General features: G+C 38.4%; 1 protein-coding gene across 7 annotated transcripts in view; it reads left to right on the plus strand.

The window, feature by feature from the left end:
• Positions 1-25,164, plus strand: part of PLEKHH2 (pleckstrin homology, MyTH4 and FERM domain containing H2) — a 104,305-nt gene that overhangs the window by 16,003 nt on the left and 63,138 nt on the right. For 6 of the 7 annotated variants that reach the window (XM_006056802.4, XM_044925864.2, XM_025260942.3 and 3 more), the window contains 6 exons: positions 4,929-4,991; positions 14,390-14,539; positions 15,770-15,853; positions 16,478-16,559; positions 21,254-21,436; positions 22,881-23,842. In XM_006056802.4, the coding sequence (XP_006056864.2) occupies positions 4,929-4,991; positions 14,390-14,539; positions 15,770-15,853; positions 16,478-16,559; positions 21,254-21,436; positions 22,881-23,842 (1,524 nt within the window). The remainder of the gene's footprint in view (positions 1-4,928; positions 4,992-14,389; positions 14,540-15,769; positions 15,854-16,477; positions 16,560-21,253; positions 21,437-22,880; positions 23,843-25,164) is intronic. The other variant, XM_044925865.2, reaches the window with a different exon arrangement.

The raw sequence follows: 25,164 nt of genomic DNA on the forward strand, positions 1-25,164 counted from the left end.
GAGTCTCTACACTGTTCTCCATAGTTGCTGCTAAGTTACTTCAAGTCGTGTCCAACTCTGTGTGACCCCGTAGACGGCAGCCCACAAGGTTCCCCCGTCCCTGGGATTCTCCAGGCAAGAACACTGGGGTGGGTTGCCATTTCCTTCTCCAGTGCATGAAAGTGAAAAGTAAAAGTGAAGTCGCTCAGTTGTGTCCGATTCTTCACGATCCCATGGATTGCAGGCCACCAGGCTCCTACATCCATGGGATTTTCCAGGCAAGAGTACTGGAGTGGGGTGCCGTTGCATTAGCCATCCCCATTATTAACATCTCTCTCCAGAGTGGTACATGTTACAAATTGTTCAGCCTACATTGACACATTATTATCACCCAGAGTTCATAGTTTCACTCTTGGTGTTGTACATTCCATGGGTTTGGACAATGTTTAGTGACACGTATGTATCATATGGTAGCATACAGAGGATTTAGTGTAGTGGTGTTAGTCACTCGGTCATGTCTGACTTTTTGCGACCCCATGGCCTGTAGCTGCTGTCCATGAAATTCTGCAGGCAAGAATAGTGGGGTGGGTGGCCATTTCCCTCTCCAACAGAGTACTTTCCCTGTCCTAAAAAGCTTGTGTGCTCTGCTTATTCATCCCTCTCCATGCTCTCCCCCAACCCCAGCCTCACAACCACTGATCCTTTTATTGTCTCCATAGTTTTCCAGAATGTTATGTAGTTAGAATCATACTTTATGTGGCCTTTTCAGTTTGGCTTCTTTCACTTAATAATATGTTTTAAGTTTCCTTCATGCCTTTTCATAGCTTGATAGCTCATTTCCTTTTAGCAGTAAATAATATTTCATTGTCTGATTATACCACAGTTTATCCAGTCATGTATTGAAGGAAATCTTGATGGCTTCCAAGTTTTGGCAGTTGTGAATAAAACTGCTGTAAATATCTGTGTGAAAGTTTTTATGTGAACATAAGTTTTCAACTCCTTTGGGTGAATACTGAGGAGCACACTTGCTGGATAGTATGATAGGATATGTATAATTTTATAAGAAAGCATGCAGTGGATGAGAGCTCCTATTCCTCCACATTCTTGCTAGCATTTGGTATAGCCGGTGTTCTGGATTTTGGCCATTCTCATAGGTATGTCATTTATTTTCACTAGCCAAAGTTTACAAAGCAGCAACCCATTTGTGGGTTTTCCTGTTTTCTCTGGAAATCTCAAAAATATTCAAAATTGAGAATAAGGCTGCACAAGTGTAGAAATTCCCCTCAAAACGCAATGTGATTGCGTTGTAGAAACGACGTTACATTGTAGAAACGACAATTGTCAGCATATTGTCCCATAGTGAAAGAAGGTAATGTTGGTGTGTGCTTGTCAGTTTTTTTGTCTAAGGACTATCCTAGACAGGAGATACATTGCTTGTCCAACTTCTTTATGTAATGCGATGGTCTATAACAGAATCAATAAAATGCTTTTAGACAACAGTACTTGTTTATTAAACATGAAATGTGGAGATGTGCTCAGTCGTGTCCAGCTGTTTGCGATCCCATAGACTGTAGCCCACCAGGCTTTTCTGTCCATGAGATTTTCTAGGCATGAATACTGGAGTGGGTGGCCATTTCCTTCTCCAGGGAATCTTCCCGACCCAGGGATCAAACCTGAGCTTCTTGTGTCTTCTGTACTGGCACGTGGATTCTTTACCACTAGTGCCACCGGGAAATATCTTCACAAAAATTAAAGGTGATATGAGGTCCAGAGAATGCACTTGGGAAATGCCTATTTATGTATCCAAATATTTTAAAATTCTTCCAGAATCTAGATCCTTGCAATAAACTACCTTAAAAAAATATTGCCATGTGGACAGGCAGTTAAATTGCCATATATGGTGACAATGGAATGTTTTACACTTTTATTATCCAATAGAAATATAAAGTGAGAAACATGTAATTTTAAAATTTCTAACAACATTAATAAAATGAAAAAGAAACAGTAGATGAAATTAATTTTAATATTATCTTTTATTTAATGTGACATTAAAAATATCATTTCAGTGTAAGTCAATATGAACAATTACTGAGATGGTTATTCTTTTTGTAATAGGTTTTCAAATACTATGTTATTGAATGAAGTGTGTATTTTACAGTTCTACCACATTTCAATTTGGACTAGCCACATTTCAAGTGCTCTTGGACAGCTCAGTTCTATTATTCCCCAGTCCTCTGTGATTTTCTGAACCATCTGGAGACAAGAAAATCAGTGTGTTGCTAAAATAATGTCCAAATGCTCTGGACTGGTACACACCATATGTCATTACTATCGTATTTTCGGGAGTCAGTCCATTAAAAGTAATAGCTATATCTGAACAGCAGCCTTCTAATACTTGCTCAGGGTTATGAGACATTGTCTCCTCAATAAGATGTGCAGTTGGTTTTATGTTAAATAGAATTCTTCCTTTGCAATCCTCTTTACTTTCTGCAGGAACTCCTGCATTTTTCAGGCAGACTGCTAAGCTGCGTATCTTCTGATAAGTTCCAAATCACACATGGATTTGCATACTTTTCGGACTTATTCCTCTGGAGAAGGAAATGGCATCTCACTCCAGTATTCTTGCCTGGAGAATCCCCTGGACAGAGGAGCCTGGTGGGCTACAGTCCACGGGGTTACAGAGTCAGACACTGAGCGACTAAGCACATATGCATGGAGACTTATTCAGAAGTCTGTTAATTCTTTTCATAGCCTCCATAGTTAAAGTAATTCCTCCTCCTACTGTCATGAAATCAAGGTTGCCAGGTGTTACAGTGTGGCCCAGACAGAAGGGCTGAGATACATCCTTAGTAAACTGAATATACTCGTGAGTTTTCAGTGACAGCAAGTGTAGTGGGATGTGCAAGAAAGAACCAGTTGCGGCTGTTGCTGTGCTTTCCAGAGACATATTTGTCCATTTTCCTCATCTGTGTCCACATGTCATTTTTTATCTTAGACCATCATTTTTCATTTTTAGTACTATGGTGCTCTGCTTTGTCACAGTGTTTGGTATACGATTCTTTGAGTACCCAGTAACACCATCGGGTTTTCATGGATGATACAGTAAATACAGATACTTTTACTAAGCTCCATGTGCTGCACTTCTGAAATGTTTAAGAGGTTTTTTGTGTTAGGTGGGCGAAGTGATAGTGCTCATCATGGTCTTGAGTTTTACCTGTGTCGACTGGTAATTTGCCCAAACATAGACATCAAAATGCAGCAAATGCTCCAAACCAGTACAGCTTTAAAAAATTATGTATTCATAACAGAAACTATCTTTCAGGCATTGAGAATAACACATGCCTCAGTTGGGATTCCTGTCACTCATGTGGTCCAGAGCTGGCAGCCTTGCTTCCTGCTGTAGGAGGACACCCCTCCATGGTTTTGAGAAGGGGGTGATCTGTTGTATCAGCCATGGGTGCTGTTGTATCACACCCAGGGTGCTGTGAGTTTGAGATGCTCTGGAAGTTTAGGGCATCTGAGAATGTCAGCCAACAATAAAAGTGACGGTGAGCATAGGTTGAGCCACAGATGGCTCCAGTTGACCAGACTTCAACACTCAGAAAAGAATAATTCACATCTAGTTTTACATCATGGTTGTGTATTATGTTAATTTGTATTAGATCCTTTTTAAGACTTTTGCTTTTTTACTTATAATATTCAGTTTAGTATTTTACTTAAAATATCCAAAGTTTTTTTTTTTTTAATTTCCCACCCTCTGAAATCTTCAAACATTTTATTATCCACAGAACTTTCAAAAAATACCCAGGTATTTTTTCCAACCTCTGTGCCATATGCTTTTGTGAACATATGTATATTTTATCAGAGTATCTTCTATACTCTTTCTATCACAATCTTTAAGAATTAAAACTACTCAGTTGTGACTTACACATACCACCTGTGAAGCTTATGAAAATGCACCACTTTCTGATATCACTGGGACTTCTTTCCTTTATAGTAAGCCTGTTTCAGTTTATCTTTTTTCTTTTTAAATTCTTTTTATTATTTATTTTTTGTTGAAGTATAGTTGATTTATAGTGTTGTTAGTTTCAGGTGTACAGCCAAGTGATTCAGGTTTTTTTAAAAATGTTTATTTATTTGGCTGTACTGGGTCTTAGCTGCAGCATGTGGTATCTAGTTGTAGATTCAACCTGAACTCCTTGCATTTGGGAGTGCAGAGTCTTAGCCACTGGACCACCAGGGACATCCCATCAGTTTATATATATATGTATGGACATGTATATTCTTTTTCAGACTCTTTTCCTATATAGGTTATTACAAAATATTGAGGATAGTCCCAGTACAATACAGTATGTCTTTGTTGGTTATCTGTTTTATGTATAGTAATGTATATATGTTAATTGCTCACTCATTTCCAACTCTTTGCGACCTCATGGACTGTAGCCTACCAGGCTCCTCTGTCCGTGGAATTCTCTAGGCAAAAATACTGGCATGGGTTCTTTCTCCAGATGACTTTCCCAACCCAGGGATTGAACCTGGGTCTCTTGCATTGCAGGCAGTTTCTCTACTGTCTGAGCCACCAGCTCAAATTCCTAATTTATTCCTCCCCCCATCATTGGATCTTTTTGATCAGCAAAGCAATATGACATTTGAGGTCTTACTATTATCTTAGATTTAATTTACTGTTCTTAAAATATGCTGACCAGTAATTTCTAACATATAGTCCAATGAAGAAAATTCTACTGATTAATACTCATGTAGTACATATTGCAAGTAGTATCAAAATTTTGGTATTTTGTTTGATCAGTTTTTACATATGCCCTGAAAGAACCTTTAATGTGCTAAATTCTATGTAATTAATATCTATTGAAGTACTTTAAATGTTCTTAAAGAATTCCAAAAGGGAAATACGAATTTTTCTATTTTTTATGTCTTTTCTCACATTTCAGATGCAGCAGCTTGAGAGACAAGTTATTGATGCTGAGCGTCAAGCAGAAAAAGCTTTTCAACAGGTAGGGTATAGTTTTGGTTAAAAGAATTTTTTTTTCCTCTACCAATTTAAGCATTGTTTTGCCCAAAATAATCTTGAAAATAGTTTTCAGCTGTCCTCTTCACTTTGTCGTTTTTACTGTTTATCAGCTAGCTCCATAGAGAAGATGTAGAATCTAACTTTGTTTTGCCCCTTAAGAAATTTTCAAAAGGTCACAAATGCTTCTATTAGGAAGTTTTACTTATAAAAAAAGTCAAATATGAATTTTATGGTTATGCCTAGCCATAATGACATTTTATGTATAAAGATGTTCATGGCATCTTTAGTTATAGTAATAAAGAGTTGGAAATAATATGACTGCAATATTATAGGAGAATGAATTAGTGAACTGTATTTATTCCATGAAATATTTAACAACCATTAAAAATAACTATTGGTGGTGGTGGCTAAGTCCCTAAGTCGTGTCTAACTCTTGCGACCCCATGGACTGTAGCCCGCCAGGCTTCTCTGTCCATGGGATTTTCCAGGCAAGAATACTGGAGTGGGTTGCCATTTCCTTCACCAGGGGATCTTCTGACCCAGGAATCAAACCTGGGTCTCCTGCATTGCAGACAGATTCTTTATTGACTGAGCCAATGTGAAAAGATGTTTAGAGTTATATAGGGAAAAATATATACAGATTTTTGTATCTAACATGTTAATAGATATGGGGGCAGGATGAGTCAAACCTAAGAGTTAAAAAAAAAGCTGTTAGGAAACACTGAAATTTAACAGGAGTTATAATTATCAGATCAGATCAGTCGCTCAGTCATGTCCGACTCTTTGCAACCCCATGAATCGCAGCATGCCAGGCCTCCCTGTCCAACACCACCTCCCGGAGTTCACTCAGACTCACGTCCATCGAGTCAGTGATGCCATCCAGCCATCTCATCCTCTGTTGTCCCCTTCTCCTCCTGCCCCCAATCCCTCCCAGCATCAGAGTCTTTTCCAATGAGTCAACTCTTCACATGAGGTGGCCAAAGTACTGGAGTTTCAGCTTTAGCATCATTCCTTCCAAAGAAATCCCAGAGCTGATCTCCTTCAGAATGGACTGGTTGGATCTCCTTGCAGTCCAAGGGACTCTCAAGAGTCTTCTCCAACACCACAGTTCAAAAGCATCAGCTCGGTTCGGCGCTCAGCCTTCTTCACAGTCCAACTCTCACATCCATACAGGACCACAGGAAAAACCATAGCCTTGACTAGACGGACCTTTGTTGGCAAAGTAATGTCTCTGCTTTTGAATATGCTATCTAGGTTGGTCATAACTTTCCTTCCAAGGAGTAAGCATCTTTTAATTTCATGGCTGCAGTCACTATCTGCAGTGATTTTGGAGCCCCAAAAAATAAAGGCTGACACTGTTTCCACTGTTTCCCCATCTGTTTCCCCTGAAGTGATGGGACCGGATGCCATGATCATCGTTTTCTGAATGTTGAGCTTTAAGCCAACTTTTTCACTCTCCACTTTCACCTTCATCAAGAGGCTTTTGAGTTCCTCTTCACTTTCTGCCATCAGGGTGATGTCATCTGCATATCTGAGGTTATTGATATTTCTCCCGGCAATCTTGATTCCAGCTTGTGTTTCTTCCAGTCCAGCGTTTCTCATGATGTACCCTGCATATAAGTTAAATAAACAGGGTGACAATATACAGCCTTGACGAACTCCTTTTCCTATTTGGAACCAGTCTGTTCCATGTCCAGTTCTAACTGTTATAATTATAGATGGAATTATAGATGATTGGTTTCTTCTTGTATATCCTCATACTTTCTAGTTTTTGGTTCTGGTACTACTTTTACTCTGAAAAAATAAAGTTTGGTAAGTCACTTAGCCCTTCTTAGGCCTTGCCCACAGTAAAATGAGTGGTTTGGATGAGCCTACCAGCCTTAAAATTTGCCTAAGGAGCATACATTGATAAATTCACATTTTATGAAAAGATCTCTGTCAGATTCAGTCAAGTCAAGAATTTCAGAAGTCTTAAATACAAAATTGTTTCTTCTCAGAAGTGTATATTAAATTTCTTATACTTGCTCTAGGTCTGTTACATTTGTTTCTTCAACTTGAATACTACCAAATCTTATTTTCACCTAAAGGTTTAATTTTACACAGAAGATTGTTTCAGTGGTCTGACTAACTTAACCCAATTTAACCTAATCCTTAAGTTTTCTTTTTTAAAAAAATAATTTTATTAATTAATTTTATTTTTGGCTGTGCTGAGTCTTTTGTTGCTGCACAGGCTTTTCCCTAGCTGCGGTGAGCAGTGGCTACTCTCTAGTCATGGTGCCCGGGTTTCTCACTGTGGTGGCTTCTCTTGTTGCAGAGCACAGGCTCTAGGGCCTGTGGGCTCCAGTATTTGTGGCTCCCGGGCTGCAGAGCACAGGCTCAGTAGTTGTGGTGCATGGGTTTAGTTGCTCCGCGGCATGTGGAATCTTCCCGAATCAGAGCTCAAACCCTTGTCTCCTGCATTGGCATGTAGATTTTTTACCACTGAGCCACCAGGGAAGCCCCCTTAATTTTCTTAAATTAATTATACTTGAAGATAAGATCTTTAAACTTTATTATGCAAAATTCAACCACTATAAGAGTAGAGAAAATAGATAACGAACCCCCATCATCAACTTCAGCAATTCGTTGACTCACAGCTAGTCTACCCCCACCCACTTTTTGCCTCCCTATCCCTATATAAGGTTATTTTGAAACAAATCCCGGATAACATATGATTCTACCCAAATGTGTTTCAGCATCCCATCTAAAAATAAAGACTTAAAAGTCATAACTACAGGTACCATCACCTCATCAAAAAGTTAGCAATAATTCTTTAATACTTCAAATGTAGATATTGATGTAAGTACTAGTAGTAATGGTAAGGATGTAAGCTGTGCTTGGTTTTTTGTATTTTATATTCCTTAGCTGATGGGACCAAGTAGTAATTGCTTATATCTATAAAAAGCCAATAATTAACAGTAAAGCCATTAAAGGTCACTTATATTCTACAAGAAAAATTGTTGTGTTTATGTCATTCTCTGTCACTCTATGCATGTGTGCTAAGTCGCTTCAGTAGTGTCTGTCTCTGTAACCCTATGGACTGTAGCCTGCCAGGCTCCTCTGTCCATGGAATTCTCCAGGCAAGAACACTGGAGTGGGTTGCTGTGCCCTCCTCTAGGGGGATCTTCCTGACCCAGGGATCGATCCCATTTCTCTTACATTTCCGGCATTGGCAATTGGCTTCTTCACCACTAGTGCCACCTGGGAGGCCCCTGCCACTCTATACCAAATGTCTTTTTCTGTAGTGGGCCCTTTAAGTGTGTCGCAGTTCAGCCTGAAGCCTTGCAGCGCGTATTTGTCATTCTGTCAGCCTCTTTGACTTCCATGTCTCCTTCACTGTCTTTCCCTTTCTGACTTTGGTTTTCTGGTGACATCCCTCTTGATTGCCGCACTCACGGCTATCTCCATGCATCTCTGTCTGTTCTGCTGCTTTTCCTTTCTCCTCCTCTCCCTTTCCTTCCCTTCCCTTCCCTTTTTCCCCTTTAACATTAGAGATGGTTTTGTTTTGCCTTTTCCTGAGTTAAGTTTCTAAATTGATATATGCAGCAAATTTATTTAGTTCTGAAAATTAAAGTAAATTAAATATCTTTATTTTTTTTTTAATTTGTGGTTTTCATTTTCCCCGTTTGGTTCACTGGATCTTGAAAGATCTTGAAAGAAAAAAGGAATCCTTATTCCCAATTTAAAGAAAGGAAACCATGGCAATTTGTAGCCATCAGTGCCCAATTCCTCCTGATCTTAAGAAGTTAACAAGAATTTCTTATTTGAAGTTGTCCTTTGAGTATATTGGTTTCCCTGGTGCCTCAGCTGGTAAAGAATCCACATGCAATGGGTTCTATCCCTGGGTTGGGAAGATCCCCTGGAGAAGGGAATGGCTACCCACTCTAGTATTCTGGCCTGGAGAATTCCATGGACTGTATAGTCCATGGGGTTGCAAAGAATCGGACACGATGGAGTGACTTTCACTTTGAGAGTATCAAGTATAAAATTATTTCATTCTATGTGCCACATTTTTAGGGAAAATTATACAATTTTATAAAATTATAACATTTTAGGGAAAATTATTGGTTATTTTAGATATACTGCCTTAAAGCAACACTACTGATGCCCCCCGCCCCCACCTGCACCCAGGTAAAAAGGTCAATAGTTATCTCCCAGAGTTTCCATATAATCAGTAGATATTGCTTTTTGTCATAACACTTTAAATTTATAGAGTAGCTATTTTGTTATTCTTCAGAAGAATTTTTGGCTTAAATATTTCATAATGAATCTGAAAGTTAACAGGAAATATAAACAGAGAGCAAGTTAATTCTAAGGCACTGATTATATTACCTTTTTTTTTTGCCTTTGTTAAGACTAAGTAAATATTATTAATTTAGAGTAACTGAGTCTTTTGCTCTCTTTAACAGTTTCCATGGGACTATGGCCTATCTGCTGTTTATGTTGCTTAAATCCAGCTTATCCTTTGTCATTGAGCCATATCCTAAGACTTAAACTGTATTTATATTAACCTAGAAAGAATGTTTCCCCACGAAAAACAATTGTCAGCTGCAACCAGCTGAACTCTACATTTTAACTTTGTACATTTTTTTCTTCGTGTATTAAATGTGTGGGCTTCACCTGCATAACCATCAAATAAATTGCTGATAGAAAGAAGAATTGCACATTCTTCCAGAGAAATCCTGGCAATGTTGTAGTACATCTTTATTGTTGTTGTTCATAAATTTTGAAAGCAGTTATGTGCATATCAACCCAGTACTGTTTATGAGAAATCTAGTGAGGCAGAAAAGAAGCAAATAGCACATATGGGAGATACTGATATACAGCATTCCTTCTCAACTATCTGATTAGGCAATTGTATACATGCACGCATGTATGCTAAGTCCCTTCAGTTGTGTCTGACCCTTTGCGACTCTATGGACTGTAGCCTGCCAGGCTCCTCTGTCCATGGGATTCTCCAGGCAAGAATACTGGAGTGGGTTGCTGTGCCCTCCTCCAGGGGATCTTCATGACTCAGGGATCAAACCTGTCTCTTGTCTCCTACATTGGCAGGCGGGTTCTTTACCACTAGGGCCACCTGGTACAATCTAATACACTAATTTATGCTAACCAAAGAGAAGTGGATAATTTCCCCTGTAGAAGCTTTGTCTTTTCAGTTATGTCTTTAGGACCCAGTCCCTTGCCTGTATTTGATTCAGTTTTGGTAGGAGTTAGATTTAAATTTCCTCCTAATATGTTGGCTAATCTACTTTTCTTACAGTTGGTTCTTAGCATCCAAGTCATTTCTGGTGCTTAATAAATAACTACTCAAGCATCCTAATATTTAGGACCATGGAATGATTGGCTTTGTTATATGGAAAACTATTTAACGGTGTTTCTTTTCACTTTCAGTGAGAATGGGTCTGGCCTTACTACATAAATTATGGAGCACTCTGCTGAAAAAACTGTTTAAAGTAGGATTAGAATCATTAATTTGCAATAATTTTATATAACTGGAAAATAGTATGGGATTCAAACTACCCTTAACCATTTTTTTTTGTTGTATTTTGGAATGATTTGATTTGATATTTGATTAAGCATCTTTGTCACATAATTGCAATACTTATATAGGAATAGAAACTTTCACTCCCCACTCAAAAACATAGTCACATATCGATTACCTGTAGTGGAAGAGGGAGGGAAGAGGTTAGAGGTAGGAAAAGGGAAATATTGATATGGATAGTTACAATGGGAGCAATATTTGCAGCTTCTGCTTTCTCCAGTATAGGCAAGAAAATGGAAAATATCATTGGGAGCTGTGTCAGGGTCCCCAGCACCAGCCTCGGGCTTGGTGATTCACAGAAAGTCATAGAATCCTGAAAAGCTGTTATACTAGTGGTTTCAGTTTAATACAGTAAAAGTACAGAGCAACTTCAGCAAAGGAAAAACGCACACAGGGAGAGTCCAGGAGACACCAGGTATGAGCTTCTAGTAGTCCTCGCATAGTGGAGTTGCGCAGGAATGTTCTTGATTCTTCCATCAGTGATGTAGGCAGCACATATGACACATTGCCAGCCAGGATTGGTCATCCAAGCCTAGGCATCCATAATTTTTATTCCATGCCTACAAGACCCCCTCCCCCGGTCAGTCTTATAGGCATGGAATGCGTACCCACTTTAGCTACTCAACCTCCAACCTTTCCAGAGATCAAACTGATACAGCATGGCCCATGACCCACATAAACAAAAAAGGCATTCGCTATAAATCACATTGTGAGCATGAACTAACTGGTGTGACACAATATATCAGATATATAAAGAAAATCTTATCAGGAAGAATATTCCAGGGGCTCAGAGGTTCTTTCCCAAAAGACAGTGAAGGGCAAGTTCTTTCTTTTGGAATGTATAGGGTTTGAGTACTCCAAGCCTGCTACATTAGCCCTTGACTGCACAAAAGCTCACCATCAACAAGACTTTGGGGAAATGGCTGAGGAGTGTGCTGAGGGGGTTGATGTAACTAGAGGCTCTCCTGAAGTAAAACAGAAAAGTAGCCTGAAAATACAAAGCATTCCTCGCTGGAATCCATGTATTGATAATTGCAAGGGTTTATATAATAACTAATTTAAATTCTTTTAGTGTTTATTATTGACCAGTCTCTGAGTAGTTAAAATTTTTCTATGTACTTGTGTGCTCAGTCCTGTATGACTCTTTGCAACTCTGTGCAGTGTAGCCTGCCAGGCTCCTCCATCCATGGGATTTCCGGCAAGAATACTGGAGTGGGATGCCATTTCCTCCTCTAGCGGATCTTCCTGACCCAGGGATAAAACCACATCTCCTGTGTCTTCTGCCTTGGCAGGCGATTCTTTACCACTGAGCCACCAGGGAATCATTTTTATATGGTTCAAGTTAAGTGAATGGAAGAAGATCTGGCCTATTTTCTGTGTACTTGTAGTAAGATACTTTAAAGGCTGCTTTATCTGTAAGCTTCTTAGCTTTTCTGTAGACCTCCTTATTCACATTAATTGCCAAGGAAAGCTGGTGAATCTTCTGGAACTTGGTTTCAACAGGACCCTTTGGTAGGAAGGTTGTCTGTAACAACTTTGTGATTTCTCTCCCAAGGAGATTTTGCCACTTCTGTCAATATTTTTCTTGCCCAGGAAAGTTGTTTATCTAAAAGTCATAGTCTAATGAAACAGTTGTACAAGGCAAAGATGTAGCGAAGGAGCTCTGACTGTAGCATTCATTCATAAAATGAGAACACCTTTCAAGTTGGATGTGTTTTTCAGGGAAGAAGAGTTCTCCCAAGTCATAGTTTTCCAGAACTGTAGATCTTTTCTAAGTAATAGTAGGACAGTTTTATGTGGCAGCCCAATGTCCATAGGGTGACTTCTCCAGCTTAATAAAAGGAGATTGTAGATGTAGGTCTGGTAATATTTACTTTTATTTGTATTTAGTTAATTTTGTTTTTCTGGAGTTTTATGATCTATTACTTCCTCCTTGGAGAACTACCATTTTGCACTTGGCCTCTGATTTCTTTCCTTGCTCCCAAAGCTTCAGAATACCCAGTGTGAAACTGACTATACGATCCTAAGACTGACCTTTGGTATTTACTGTCCAGCTCTCTGTCTGGCTCTGGCTTTTTTCAGGACATCTCTGAAATAGGCCTTTGTCCTTGACCTCTTGTTCTGAAGTTCCTGCAAAAAGCCTGCTATATTATGTTAAAAAATCTAAATCTTAAAGTTACTTAAAATTGTCATTTGGATTGTAGAATACATTTTTTCTCCTATTTTTTTGGATCTACTTTTATTTTCATAGTTTCCAGCCATGTGAGTGGTATTTAAATAGGACAGTTTTGGCATTTGAGTTGAATTTACATTTATATAGTGAACTCACAAATGAAACTTTGTACTCGTGGTTAAAAAAACAAAACTGAACTAACCCTAACACCTCCTTCTAGGAATCCTCATTAATCAAGTATTTTTGAGCTTTAAGTAAGTCCATTGTGATTTTTCAGAAATATTTTAATAGCTTAAGATTTTTCATCTTAGCTATCATCTGTAATTTCTAAAATGCCCTTATATGTTTTTCTTTTTGTCCCCTATAATCTGAAACATGACTAAAATTACATTCTTACGTACTGGGAGTATATAGAATAAAAGTCTTAATATTGTGTATGGTGCCCAGTACTTTATTTTCTTTCTTACTAATATTAACATCACACATATCTCTTCAAAGATTTTATGTACCCAGATGTGTTTTGCAGAATATCCAAGCAGAGCCAGTATGTACATTAGATATTAAAGTGAAGCACTGCAGCCCCTGGTCATATAGCGATCTCTTCTGTCTTGCTTTATTTTGCCCATTAGCTTTATTGCCATCTGTAACATACTGTGTCATTTTTAGTCTTTATTGTATTTGTGATCTCTCTTACCTACTAGAAGGTAATTTCTATGCAGGTAGAGATTGGGGGGCGGGGTCTGCTTTATTAAAACTGATGTCTTCTTAGGACCTGGACTGGGCCTGGCTCTTGGCGAGTGTTCATTGAATATTTGTTAAAGTGTTGAATCAGTAAATCCTCACAGAATGTACTCTCCTACCTCTATCTTGAGTGTCTTTTTTACTTTCTATGACTTCATCATTGAGGTTTTGAGGTTCGTTTTCCATCGAAAATATGTGTCTTTTTCACCTGAAGTTCATCTTTTTTTCCCTAGGGTGTGTTATTATACTAGGTCCTCCAATCTGAGTGTTATCTCACCATTCAACTTTTTAATTTGATATTCTTACTTTTTTTAAATATGAAAAAATGAGGGCTGGAAACTTTCCGACTCTATGCTTATATGATAGTTTGCATATTATCATAGATCTAATTAACATGTACATTTCCTTACATGACCACAATATTCTGAAAATCTTTTTTTAAAATTAATTCATTTATTTTATTTTTTTATTTTTTTTTTTTTAATTTTATTTTATTTTTAAACTTTACATAACTGTATTAGTTTTGCCAAATATCAAAATGAATCCGCCACAGGTATTGGAGGCTAATTACTTTACAATATTGTAGTAGTTTTTGCCATACATTGGCATGAATCAGCCATGGGTGTACATGTGTTCCCCATCTTGAACACCCCTCCCCCCTCCCTCCCCATCCCATCCTGAAAATCTTTTATGTATCCTCATATACCTCTGAATTAGCATCACTTGGGAAATAGTCTAGTCTTTAAACTTTATAGTTGTTAAATGCATTAAAACTGTTCACCATTTTCTTTTTTATGATATCTTTTAGGAATCTATTTAATGTTAAAGTAATACTATGATAAATTAAGTACATGCATAGTTTTAATATTTTCTCCTCTGAATTTAGGTACAAGTTATGGAAGAGAAGTTAAAAGCAGCTAATATTCAAACCAGTGAATCAGAGACAAGGTTGTATAAAAAGTGTCAAGATCTGGAAACTCTAATACAGGAAAAAGAAGACACCATTCAAAACTTGGAACTGCAACTTGAAGAGCAGGTTAGGAAGCATCTGACCTCAAAGAGTCCTAAATATGTGCATTCATTTATGCATAATTGCAAAGATTAAAAAGAGAAAGCCTAAATTTCTACATTTTGGTCAGAAATCTCACTTGGTAACTCCTAAGATTACATCACATTTACTGGTGAAAAGTGCAAGTTAAATACATTATCTTTAAGTCCAGAATAATTCCAAGGCAGTGTCTACCACTTTCTGGATGTGAATCTTTATGTTGGAAACACTTGGTTATCAGCAGGCATTTATACCTGTAAAATGTTTCCAATAAATCTTTGCTTTAGATTGTTAGGGTGTTAGGAATGTTTATGGAAGGTTAAATTTTAAACATTGTTTGACACTAATCCTCCTGCTTAGAAATGTGTCCACTGTTTTTAAATCACTTTATTGAGATCAAATTTATAGTATTTATTTTTTTAAAAATTGTAAAGAAAAAAATTGCATTAAGGTTATTAACCTAGAAAGTCATTTAGCATCAGTTAGATATAACCACTATAAAATTATTCAATGATTAATCATTTATTTTTAGCATTTTTTTTCATTTCTCTGGATGTCACTGTTGTTTTAGATCTGTGGTTTTCAGCCCCCACCAACTGGTATTTATATGATCCTCACATTCTCAGTAGTTTTGTGACCATAGCCAGATTTAAAGGTTGGCAGATGTGAGCCGTGCTCAGTTGCTAAGTCGTGTCCTACTCTTTGCAACCCCATGGACTGTAGACTGCCAGGCTCCTCTGTCCATGGAATTTTCCAGGCAAGAATACTGAAGAGGTTTCCCATTTTCTTTTCCAAGATGTGAGCTAGAGTTTCTCAATCTTTATTTTTTCTGAACCTTTTAAAACTTTGAGGGGAAAGCAAGCCATACCCCAGAAGAGATTCTAATTCTCCTCTCACCAAGCTGGTTGAATTCCATTGTTCTAAATCATAGTGTTTCCAGAAATGGTTTATTTTATTGATAAATTCAGTGGATTGATTTTGGCATATGACCTTTCAGAGAAAGACTAGCAGATGTTAAAACTAGAAATATATATGTATGCTTTCATTATTCTGTTTGCTGGAGAGCCATTCTCATTTTATCCTTTTTGGTAATTTAAAGGTAGACATCTTAACTTGGAAACATGTTTTAAGTAGGCTTGCCTTTCATATCTGTAACTGTAATATTTCCAGGCCAGTGAGCTTATGTTTGAACTAAACAAACTATTAATGTTATTTCAGAAACAAATAAGGATTCAAGAGGCTAAAATAATAGAAGAGAAAGCAGCTAAGATCAAAGAATGGGTAACAGTTAAGTTGAATGAGGTATTTATTGCTATATTTATCTTTTCTTAACCTTTTCTTTCTTTCAAATAGATCAGTCATCAGAATATCTGAAACAAAATTTTGATCAGTTGGTGGTGCTGCTGGCTTTTGATTAATATGAGATAGGTAGCTTTCACTTTAATGGCTTATATAATTCTAAAGTTAAAAAAGGATTGATAGAATCATGATAATCGGTCTTAAGTAGCCTCATTCTAATTAGTTGACTTTAGTTCTAAATAGTTAACTTTAAGTAATTAGAGAATAATAAGTGAGAGTATTAATTTCTCATAAAATTAATGTATTCAATATTATCTGAGTGGTACACATTATTTAGTTTATATGTCAGACTAAATGCTGAAATAGTTTAGTTTAAAATAATTTTACAGTGGTAAAGGCATAGGGGTGAAAAACACTGAAAACTTTTAGCTCTGAAAAGAATAAATATTAAAGTCATAATTATCTAGGTTGATAATCTGTGCTGATAAATTCATCTGATATTTAGTTATTTCTTTTGTATTTTGTTTATGTTTAATTAGGTATTAACATGCTCTCAATGTTATAATTTACTGGTACATTTTAGAAATTCTTATCCCTGTTTACAAGAAAACGATTATTTTCTTTTAGTTGGAATTGGAGAATCAGAACCTTCGTTTGATCAACCAAAACCAAACTGAAGAGATAAAAACAATACAGTCAAAACTACAAGGTATGAGCACTTGACTAAGGTAGCCTAATTTGATTATTTGCCTATGTAGAATTTTACTGTTGAGCACTTGAAATATGACTTGTGCAACTTAAGGAACTGAACTTTACATTTTACTTATTTTGAATTGATTTAAATTTAAATAGCCACATGTCCGTATGAGCACAGCTAGACAGTAGTGAATAACCCAAAGAGGGTAATTTGAACATTTAATTTTGGGGTATGTTTACTTAATCAGTCTTGTTGTTTTCTATTTTCACTTTATACCATTGTGCTCATTGATGATTGAAATTCTTACAACCTGAATATTTTGTGCAAAGTTTTATGTGAATAAACTCTTTGCATTTTCCAATGGTTAGGCCTGTTTTCTTTTTAACTCCAAAGCCAAAGGATGGATGGTAGAGTTAAAGATAGAGATTTACTTATTAATATGCTATTGGTGTGATAGCCGCGCAAGTACACATATAGCTGATGTGAAGGTAGGTCACCAAGATATTTAGCTTGTGCTTCTTAGACCGATGGCCTAGGATAGTGCTTTTCAAACTTTTATTTAGCAGCAGACCCCTTTCTTTTTTTAATGAGTGACTTTTTAAAAAACAAGTTTAATTTATTTTTTAGATTTTTGGTTGTACCCTATGGCATGTGGGATCTTAGTTCCCTGACTAGGGATTGAACCCACACCCCCTGCATTGGAAGGCAGAGTCTGGACTGCTGGGGAAGTCTTAGAAGAACCCTTTTTAAAACATTTTTTTCCTGTAGAATCTTAAGGGATATAATTGGTAAAAATTGTATTGGGTTATGGGTCCAGAGTTCTGCAGACCTGGTCTCACCCAGGCCTCTTCTTGCATTTCTTGCCTCTTCTTGTTTCTCTGCAACATTTCCACAAAGCCCTGGAGTTTTGTAGAATGCATTGGAAGAATACTGGTGTGGTAGAAAGAACTTGGGCTTTGAAATAAACTTTAATGCCCCACAATTTAATAGCTGTGTTTTATCTCCAATTTTCTTCCTACATCAGTAAAATGGTGATTTTAATAGTGTCTAACTCAGACAGTAAAGTGTCTGTCTACAATGTGGGAGACCTGGGTTCGATCCCTGGGTTGGGAAGATCCCCTGGAGAAGGAAATGGCAGTCCACTCCAATACTATTGACTGGAAAATCCCATGGACAGAGGAGCCTGGTAGGCTACAGTCCATGGGGTCGCAAAGAGTCGGACACGACTGAGCGACTTCACTTAGTTTCATGGGGGGCATTGATTATAGGATGTGTGAAAGCATTTTGTCTACTGCATGTTAGTATCTACTGCTGTCATTCTGTAAAGGGAAAAGACTCCTATTTTCTCTGTCTTAATATTTCTGATATGAGATGTGTGCAAGTTTTTCCTACACTAAGCAATTATCCAGTTCTCAACAGACACCATCTGGGTGTCCTACAAATTTAACTCACTTTGACATTATCTACTTGGATAGTATCAGATCCCTCAGCCCCACAACACTACCCACCTCCACCCTGATCAGGCACCGAACACACACACAAATACAGAGGGATATTCTTGCTTCTGTCCAACAGACTGTAAATCCAAGCTTCCCAAGATCCCTTTCTTGGGTTCAATAATTTGCTAAAAAGGGTCACAGAACTCAGTTTACTGCCTAGATTACTGGTTTATTACAAAGGATGTAATTCAAGGAGACCCAGATAGAAGAGATGCATAGGGCAAGATACAGGAGGAGGGGCACAGAACTTCCGGGCTCTCAGCAGATAAGACACCCTCCCAGCACCTCCATGTGTTCACCAACTCGGAGCATCCCGAACCCTATCCTTTTGAGATTTTACAGAGGTTTCCCTATGTAGGGATGCATGATTAATGAAATCATTGGCCACTGGTGAGCAATTCAACCTCCAGCCCCTTTCTTCCTCCCCTTAGGTCAGAGGTAGGGGGTGGAGGGTGAGGCTGAAATTTCTAACCCTCTCATGATTTGGTTGGTTCCCCTGGCAACCCCATCCTGAGGCCATCTCAGGGCTTTCCAGAAATCACCTCATTAATATATATTCAGAAGTGTTTGAAAGGGCTTGTTATGAAAACAAAAGACACTTTTAGAAAATTCCAAGGGTTTTAGGAGCTGTGTGCCAGGAACCATGGATGAAGACCAAAATATATTTCTTATGTAACACATTTCCTCTACCTATATAATGAAAAAAATTGGTGTTCCTCTGGAATTCCACATTTATAAGTAAAGCTTTAGGTCTTTATGTTGTTCACCCTCTTTGAAATAGATTGTATGTACTAAGCCTAATCACAAAATGCTATTTCCCTGATACTTTTGGCTTGCAATTCTAGTCCTCACTGGTAGCCTCTTAGTTTTGGAGGCTAAGGATTATTGATCCTTGGAACCTAGGTGTTGCTGGACCTGCCTCTTGAGAAATTTGTATGCAGGTCAGGAAGCAACAGTTAGAACTGGACATGGAACAACAGACTGGTTCCAAATAGGAAAAGGAGCACGTCAAGGCTGTATATTGTCACCCTGCTTATTTAACTTATATGTAGAGTACATCATGAGAAACGCTGGACTGGAAGAAACACAAGCTGGAATCAAGATTGCAGGGAGAAATATCAATAACCTCAGATATGCAGATGACACCACCCTTATGGCAGAAAGTGAAGAGGAACTAAAAAGCCTCTTGTTGAAAGTGAAAGTGGAGAGTGAAAAAGTTGGCTTAAAGCTCAACATTCAGAAAACTAAGATCATGGAATCCGGTCCCATCACTTCATGGGAAATAGATGTGGAAACAGTGTCAGACTTTGTTTTTCTGGGCTCCAAAATCACTGCAGATGGTGTCTGCAAACATGAAATTAAAAGACGCTTACTCCTGGAAGGAAAGTTATGACCAACCTAGATAGCATATTCAAAAGCAGAGACATTACTTTGCCAACAAAGCCCGTCTAGTCAAGGCTATTGTTTTTCCTGTGGTCATGTATGGATGTGAGAGTTGGACTGTGAAGAAGGCTGAGCGCCGAAGACTTGATGCTTTTGAACTGTGGTGTTGGAGAAGACTCCTGAGAGTCCCTTGGACTGCAAGGAGATCCAACCAGTCCATTCTGAAGGAGATCAGCCCTGGGATTTCTTTGGAAGGAATGATGCTAAAGCTGAAACTCCAGTCCTTTGGCCACGTCATGCCAAGAGTTGACTCATTGGAAAAGACTCTGATGCTGGGAGGGATTGGGGGCAGGAGGAGAAGGGGACGACAGAGGATGAGATGGCTGGATGGCCTCACCGACTGGATGGACGTGAGTCTGAGTGAACTCCGGAAGTTGGTGATGGACAGGGAGGCCTGGCGTGCTGTGATTCATGGGGTCGCAAAGAGTCGGACACGACTGAGCGACTGATCTGATCTGATCTGATCTGATATAGATATGATATAATACTTTCAAAATATCGATGTGTATATGTGATTATTAAAATATCATGAATTAGTTCTGTGAGTTCTATGGTCAATATGAGAATATTAAAAGATATATCTGAAGGAGGACACTGTTTAAAGATATTTTTGTGTCTTTACTCAATTATCAGTTACTATTTAACTTTACCCTTTGGTGCTCTTTCGGAGTTGGGAATTTAATTTCTTGGAAACTTTTCTTACTATCACTGAAAACTCCATGTTTTTAATCTTATAAGCAGCAGTGCTACAAGTCCCAGAAGATGAATTAAACCCATGATTAGATGCTTTCTATCAGGCTTCCCTGATAGCTCAGTTGGTAAAGAATCCGCCTGCAGTGCAGGAGACCCTGGTTTGATTCCTGGGTCAGGAAGATCCCCTGGAGAAGGGATAGGCTGCCCACTCCAGTATTCTTGGGCTTGCCTTGTGGCTCAGCTGGTAAATAATCTGCCTGCATTGCAGGAGACCTGGGTTTGATCCCTGGGTTGGGAAGATACCCCGGAGAAGGGAAAGGCTACCCACTCCAGTATTCTGACCTGGAGAATCCATGGGATCACAAGGAGTTGGACACAACTGAGCGACTTTCACTTTCACTAGGTGCTTGAGTAATCGCTCACCTAGCTATCTGAATTCTCTGTCTAGAAACTTCCCCCTCCCCTTTTTTCCCTCTAAGTGATTAAGGTTCTCCATATCATGGTCATAGACTAAGCCCCTTTGTTTGCTGTCCTATGAGAAGCACACTGACAGCTATGATAAGCAAAAGTTGTTCCAGTGATCATGTGATATTTGCCCCAGTGATCATCTAAATTTTCCTGGGTTGTCTTGACAACCAAGATCTCATTCCCATTTTCTCACTATTAGTAGCATTACCCAACAATCAAATTTTATCAGTACATACTTGATTGGTATTTACTAGTACTTGGTCCTGCAAGAAGCTGTAACTCTCTAGTTGTTTATATTTATATCTGGATTTTTGTTTGCTTGTGGCTGGTTTGAGAGCTGACTACTTTCAAAAGGATTAGAAAGTTTTCTCTTTGCAGTTAAAAAATATTTTGTACCATCAAAATATATAAGCAGATATTAAACATTTGTGTATGGTGCTCAACATTGAGGGTTCCAAGTTATTATACAGAAATAAAGATGAACTTTAGGCTTTTTTCTGGTTTAAGGAGTGATTTGTCCATGTTTTTACTTATGTTTTGGTTCTCTGTTTAACAAACTGTTACGAAAAATTCGGATCTTGATTTCGATTAATGGTCTTGCAGAAGTTCAAGGAAAGAAGTCAGTTGCTTCCACACCAAAGCTTTCAGAAGGCCAGCGTCTGAGCAGTCTGACCTTTGGGTGCTTTTTGTCCCGAGCAAGGAGTCCTCCTCAAGTTGTAAAATCTGAGGAAACAAGCAAGATATCATCTAAAGAACCTGAGTTCATGGAAGGAAAAGACATAGAAGGTATTTATGGACTAGAGGAATTTAACATTTTTTTAAAAGGAAAAATCATTTGTTAAGATTAATGCGAGTTTCAGATTAGGAGTGTAACCTTCCTATTCATTGTTTATTTAAAATATAAAAAATTATCTGATATTCAATATGAAATTAAATATGATGCAGCAAACTCATAAGGAAAAAGAACACCAGATGAAAATTTAGTTAACTGCTTTGATTTCCCTTTATTGCCTCAAAGAAGAAAGTATTTGCCACATGTTCAAACTCTGGACCTGTGTGCAGATTTGTACCCTTCTTTTAGTCTTAAAGCCCTTCTAAATTTTGCTTTATTTGGCTTCTGGCTTTGTCAACACCAGTGTGACTTTTCCCAAATATTTTAGAGAGACTTGAACTTGCATCTTTTCTATTTTCAGCTCCTGCTTCCTTCCTCCAAAGGAGAAAAATTATAGCCCTAAGAGCTGTCTCTATGCTTGGTTATGAAAACTAGATAATGTTTTTCCGTTCAGAGGGTTCCTTTGGTACTTGCTTTTATGCCATTACGTGGATTTTTTTTTTTTTTTTGAGAAGTTATTTTCATTTTTTCCCCACTTTCTAACTTTCTCACTTTCAGTTCAATACAGCTCAGTTCAGCTGAGTTTGCCTGGACTGTAGCTTTTGCTCATCTGCAGATTTAACAACCTGCCTGATTCCAATCTGTGGAACCTATATAGCCTTAATTACGAAGATCCTGTCTGTGTTTTCATGTTTTCAAAGTTTTTCTTTTGTACTCTTCAAACTAAATTTTAAGTTTATTGTTTATGAAGTCAATGGTTCATTCTATTAGTTATGTTATAAACAAAAATAAACCATGTCTAAAGACATTTTTAAAGACTGTTATTTTTATTATAAAGATACATTTTGTAGTTATGATTAAACCAAAAGTAGTAGAGTGAGTAAAGTTTTTCTCTGTGTACGTTTTCTTTATGGTTTTGCACATTTCATGTATTGAAGCTTGGGAATAAAGGTTTTTTTAAACAATAGCTTTATATTTATTATGTTTAAATTTACTTATGATTTTGAAATTTGGTAGAAAGGGTTGTTATTTTTTTTGCTTCTAAAATAGAATTTTTCTAGTGGCTGCTATCTTTGATAGTCAGTGTGGCCCTGTTTTTCATTTTGCTTCTTGTATTATCTCTCCTTGGTCTATTGTCAGTTTTTTCCTCCTTGTTTCTTTGTAAAAAGTAGTTTCATTTTGATACTATTCTGTTGAGTGTAAGGGCATTGTAGTCTATAGGAAGCTTACAGTTTTCAAACTTGGGTTTAAAAAAGACATTGAACTAAAAAAGGGTAATGTAAATCAACTTGATTCAAATGAAAATTCCAGTCTGTACAGTGTAGATACATAAAGCTAAATATACAGAAAGATTGTATGATTAAAGACAGCGTGCCAATATACTGTATGCTTTTCTAGAGATGGAAATTCCAGAAAAATCTGTTGATAACCAAATTCAAGAAAACAACCGAGGTCAGAGAACACTGCATCAAGGCCCTTGCATGTCAGAGCAGAATCGTAAAACAAGGACAAGCTTTGTGATGGATGGTGGCACATGCCAGAATTCTGGGGCTCCCGGGGATGACTGGAGTTCTGATGAGGAAGATGGGAGCAAAGGAAGATCCAAGTCCAGGTACACGTCTACCCTTTCCAGCCACACATCAGAAGAGGGGGTCCAAAGTAGCAGAATGGGCAGTGAGACGTATCTCACGGCCTCTGACGACAGCAGCTCAATATTTGAAGAAGAGACCTTTGGCATAAAGAGACTGGAACACAAGAAGCTGTATTCTTGGCAGCAGGAGGCACAGTGGAAGGCTCAGAATTGTCCTCTCGGAAAGGGAAATTCCGAATCAAGGAAAAAGGAGCGTGATAGTTCCTCAGACGAACTCAATAAAAAATTTCAGTCTCAGAGGTTGGATTATTCGTCTTCCTCGAGTGAAGCTAACACCCCAAGCCCTATTCTGACCCCAGCTTTGAGTCCAAAGCATCCTAACCCACTCCTTGGAAAAGGCACAGAACTAGGACCTTCCTCCACTCTGCCACCTCCCAAATTAAGGATCCCTAATATTTTCAGCTTAAGCATCGCACTAGCCAAAAGGCACTTAAGCCAGCCACAGTTAAGTTCCGACAGGATGTTTGGCACAAACAGAAATGCTATAAGCATGATACGGCCACTGAGACCTCAGGAAACAGATCTTGATCTAGTTGATGGCGACAATACAGAAATTTTAGAGACTATGGACACTGATTGTGATGATGGATTATTTTCCTACGACTGCTTGGAATCCCCATGTTCAGAGGACCAGGAAGCCTGCGACTCAGCAAAGAAAGCAGCCTGTGGCAAACCTCCAACTCCACCTCTGCACCGGTTTCCCTCTTGGGTAAATTATGTTGCTGTGCGCAGTGCACACACGTTTGTTTTTTCTCAACACTCATTTTCTGGTTTTACTTTACTTCTTTTCCTGTTTCTTTTCCAGTCCAGCTTTGTTCTGACAATTCCCAGTTTTTAGAATTCAGTTTTTCCTTCTCTTTTCCCCTGGATCAATTGAGAAATAAGACACAAGGGTAAGACAAACGGGAGATCTAGATGTTACCTTTATTACTGATGAAACAGATTTTAGAGAACTAGTGGGCACAGGAGCCAATACTGCACCTAGGAAATTGCTGGATTTTGCCACCCAGGCTCAGGTAGTGTTGGACCAGCTGCCGCAGACTCCCTCCAGTGAGGCCCGGCTTCTCTAAAGCTCATGGTCTAGAGAAAGAACAAATGGTTGTTTTTGTGCAACAGCTGCTTCTCAAGAGAAAGGAAAGGCGAAGGTGTTGGTTTCTGCATGTCCAGTTTCTCCTGGGCATTCCAGTCACATTAAGCCACTCCTTTTTCTTAGACAGGAGAAAGTGAATGGTTGGCTTTGAATGTTGAATCAGGAATGTTCAATTTTTGGAGTGCCTTCCACATGGAAGGGGGCTTCTCAGGTGGCTTTCGTGGTAAAAAATCCACCTGCCAATGCAGAAGATGTAAGAGATGTGGGTTTGATCCCTAGGTTGGGAAGATCCCCTGGAGGAGGGCATGGCTACCCACTCCAGTATTCTTGCCTGGAAAATTCCATGGATGGGAGAGCCTGGCAGGCTACAGCCCATAGGGTTGTAGAGAGTCAGGCACAACTGAAACGACCTAGCACACATGCATACCACATGGAAACACCAGGGTGAGGAAAAAGGGTTCTTTCTAATGGTGGGTAAATTCTGGGCCAGGATACCTACTGGCCATCAAGTTTTGAACTTAATTATTTACTTGATTGACTTTAAGAGAAATTTAATTTTACTCGTTATGAGCTTATCAATCCATTGCTTTGACCAAAAGCATCTTCCTGTATCTAGAATAGTTTGAAATTTCTTCCATTGAAACATTGACCATTAATGTAATAATTAACCTATTGTGTGATTCTTGGGCTTCCTGATGGCTCAGATAGTAAAGAATCATCTTGCAATACAGGAGACTTGGATTCGATCACTGGGTCAGGAAGATCTCCTGGAGAAGGAAATGGCACCCCACTCCAGTTTTCTTGGCTGGGGAATCCCATGGACAGAGAAGCCTGGTGAGCTACGATCCATGGGGTCACAAGGAGTCAGACACGACCGTAGTGACTTAACACTTTCACTTTCTTGGGAATCACTAGATTAAGAAAATTCTTCCTGAGACCTC

This window comes from Bubalus bubalis, chromosome 12 (genome assembly GCF_019923935.1).
Source record: "Bubalus bubalis isolate 160015118507 breed Murrah chromosome 12, NDDB_SH_1, whole genome shotgun sequence".
NCBI lineage: Eukaryota > Metazoa > Chordata > Mammalia > Artiodactyla > Bovidae > Bubalus > Bubalus bubalis.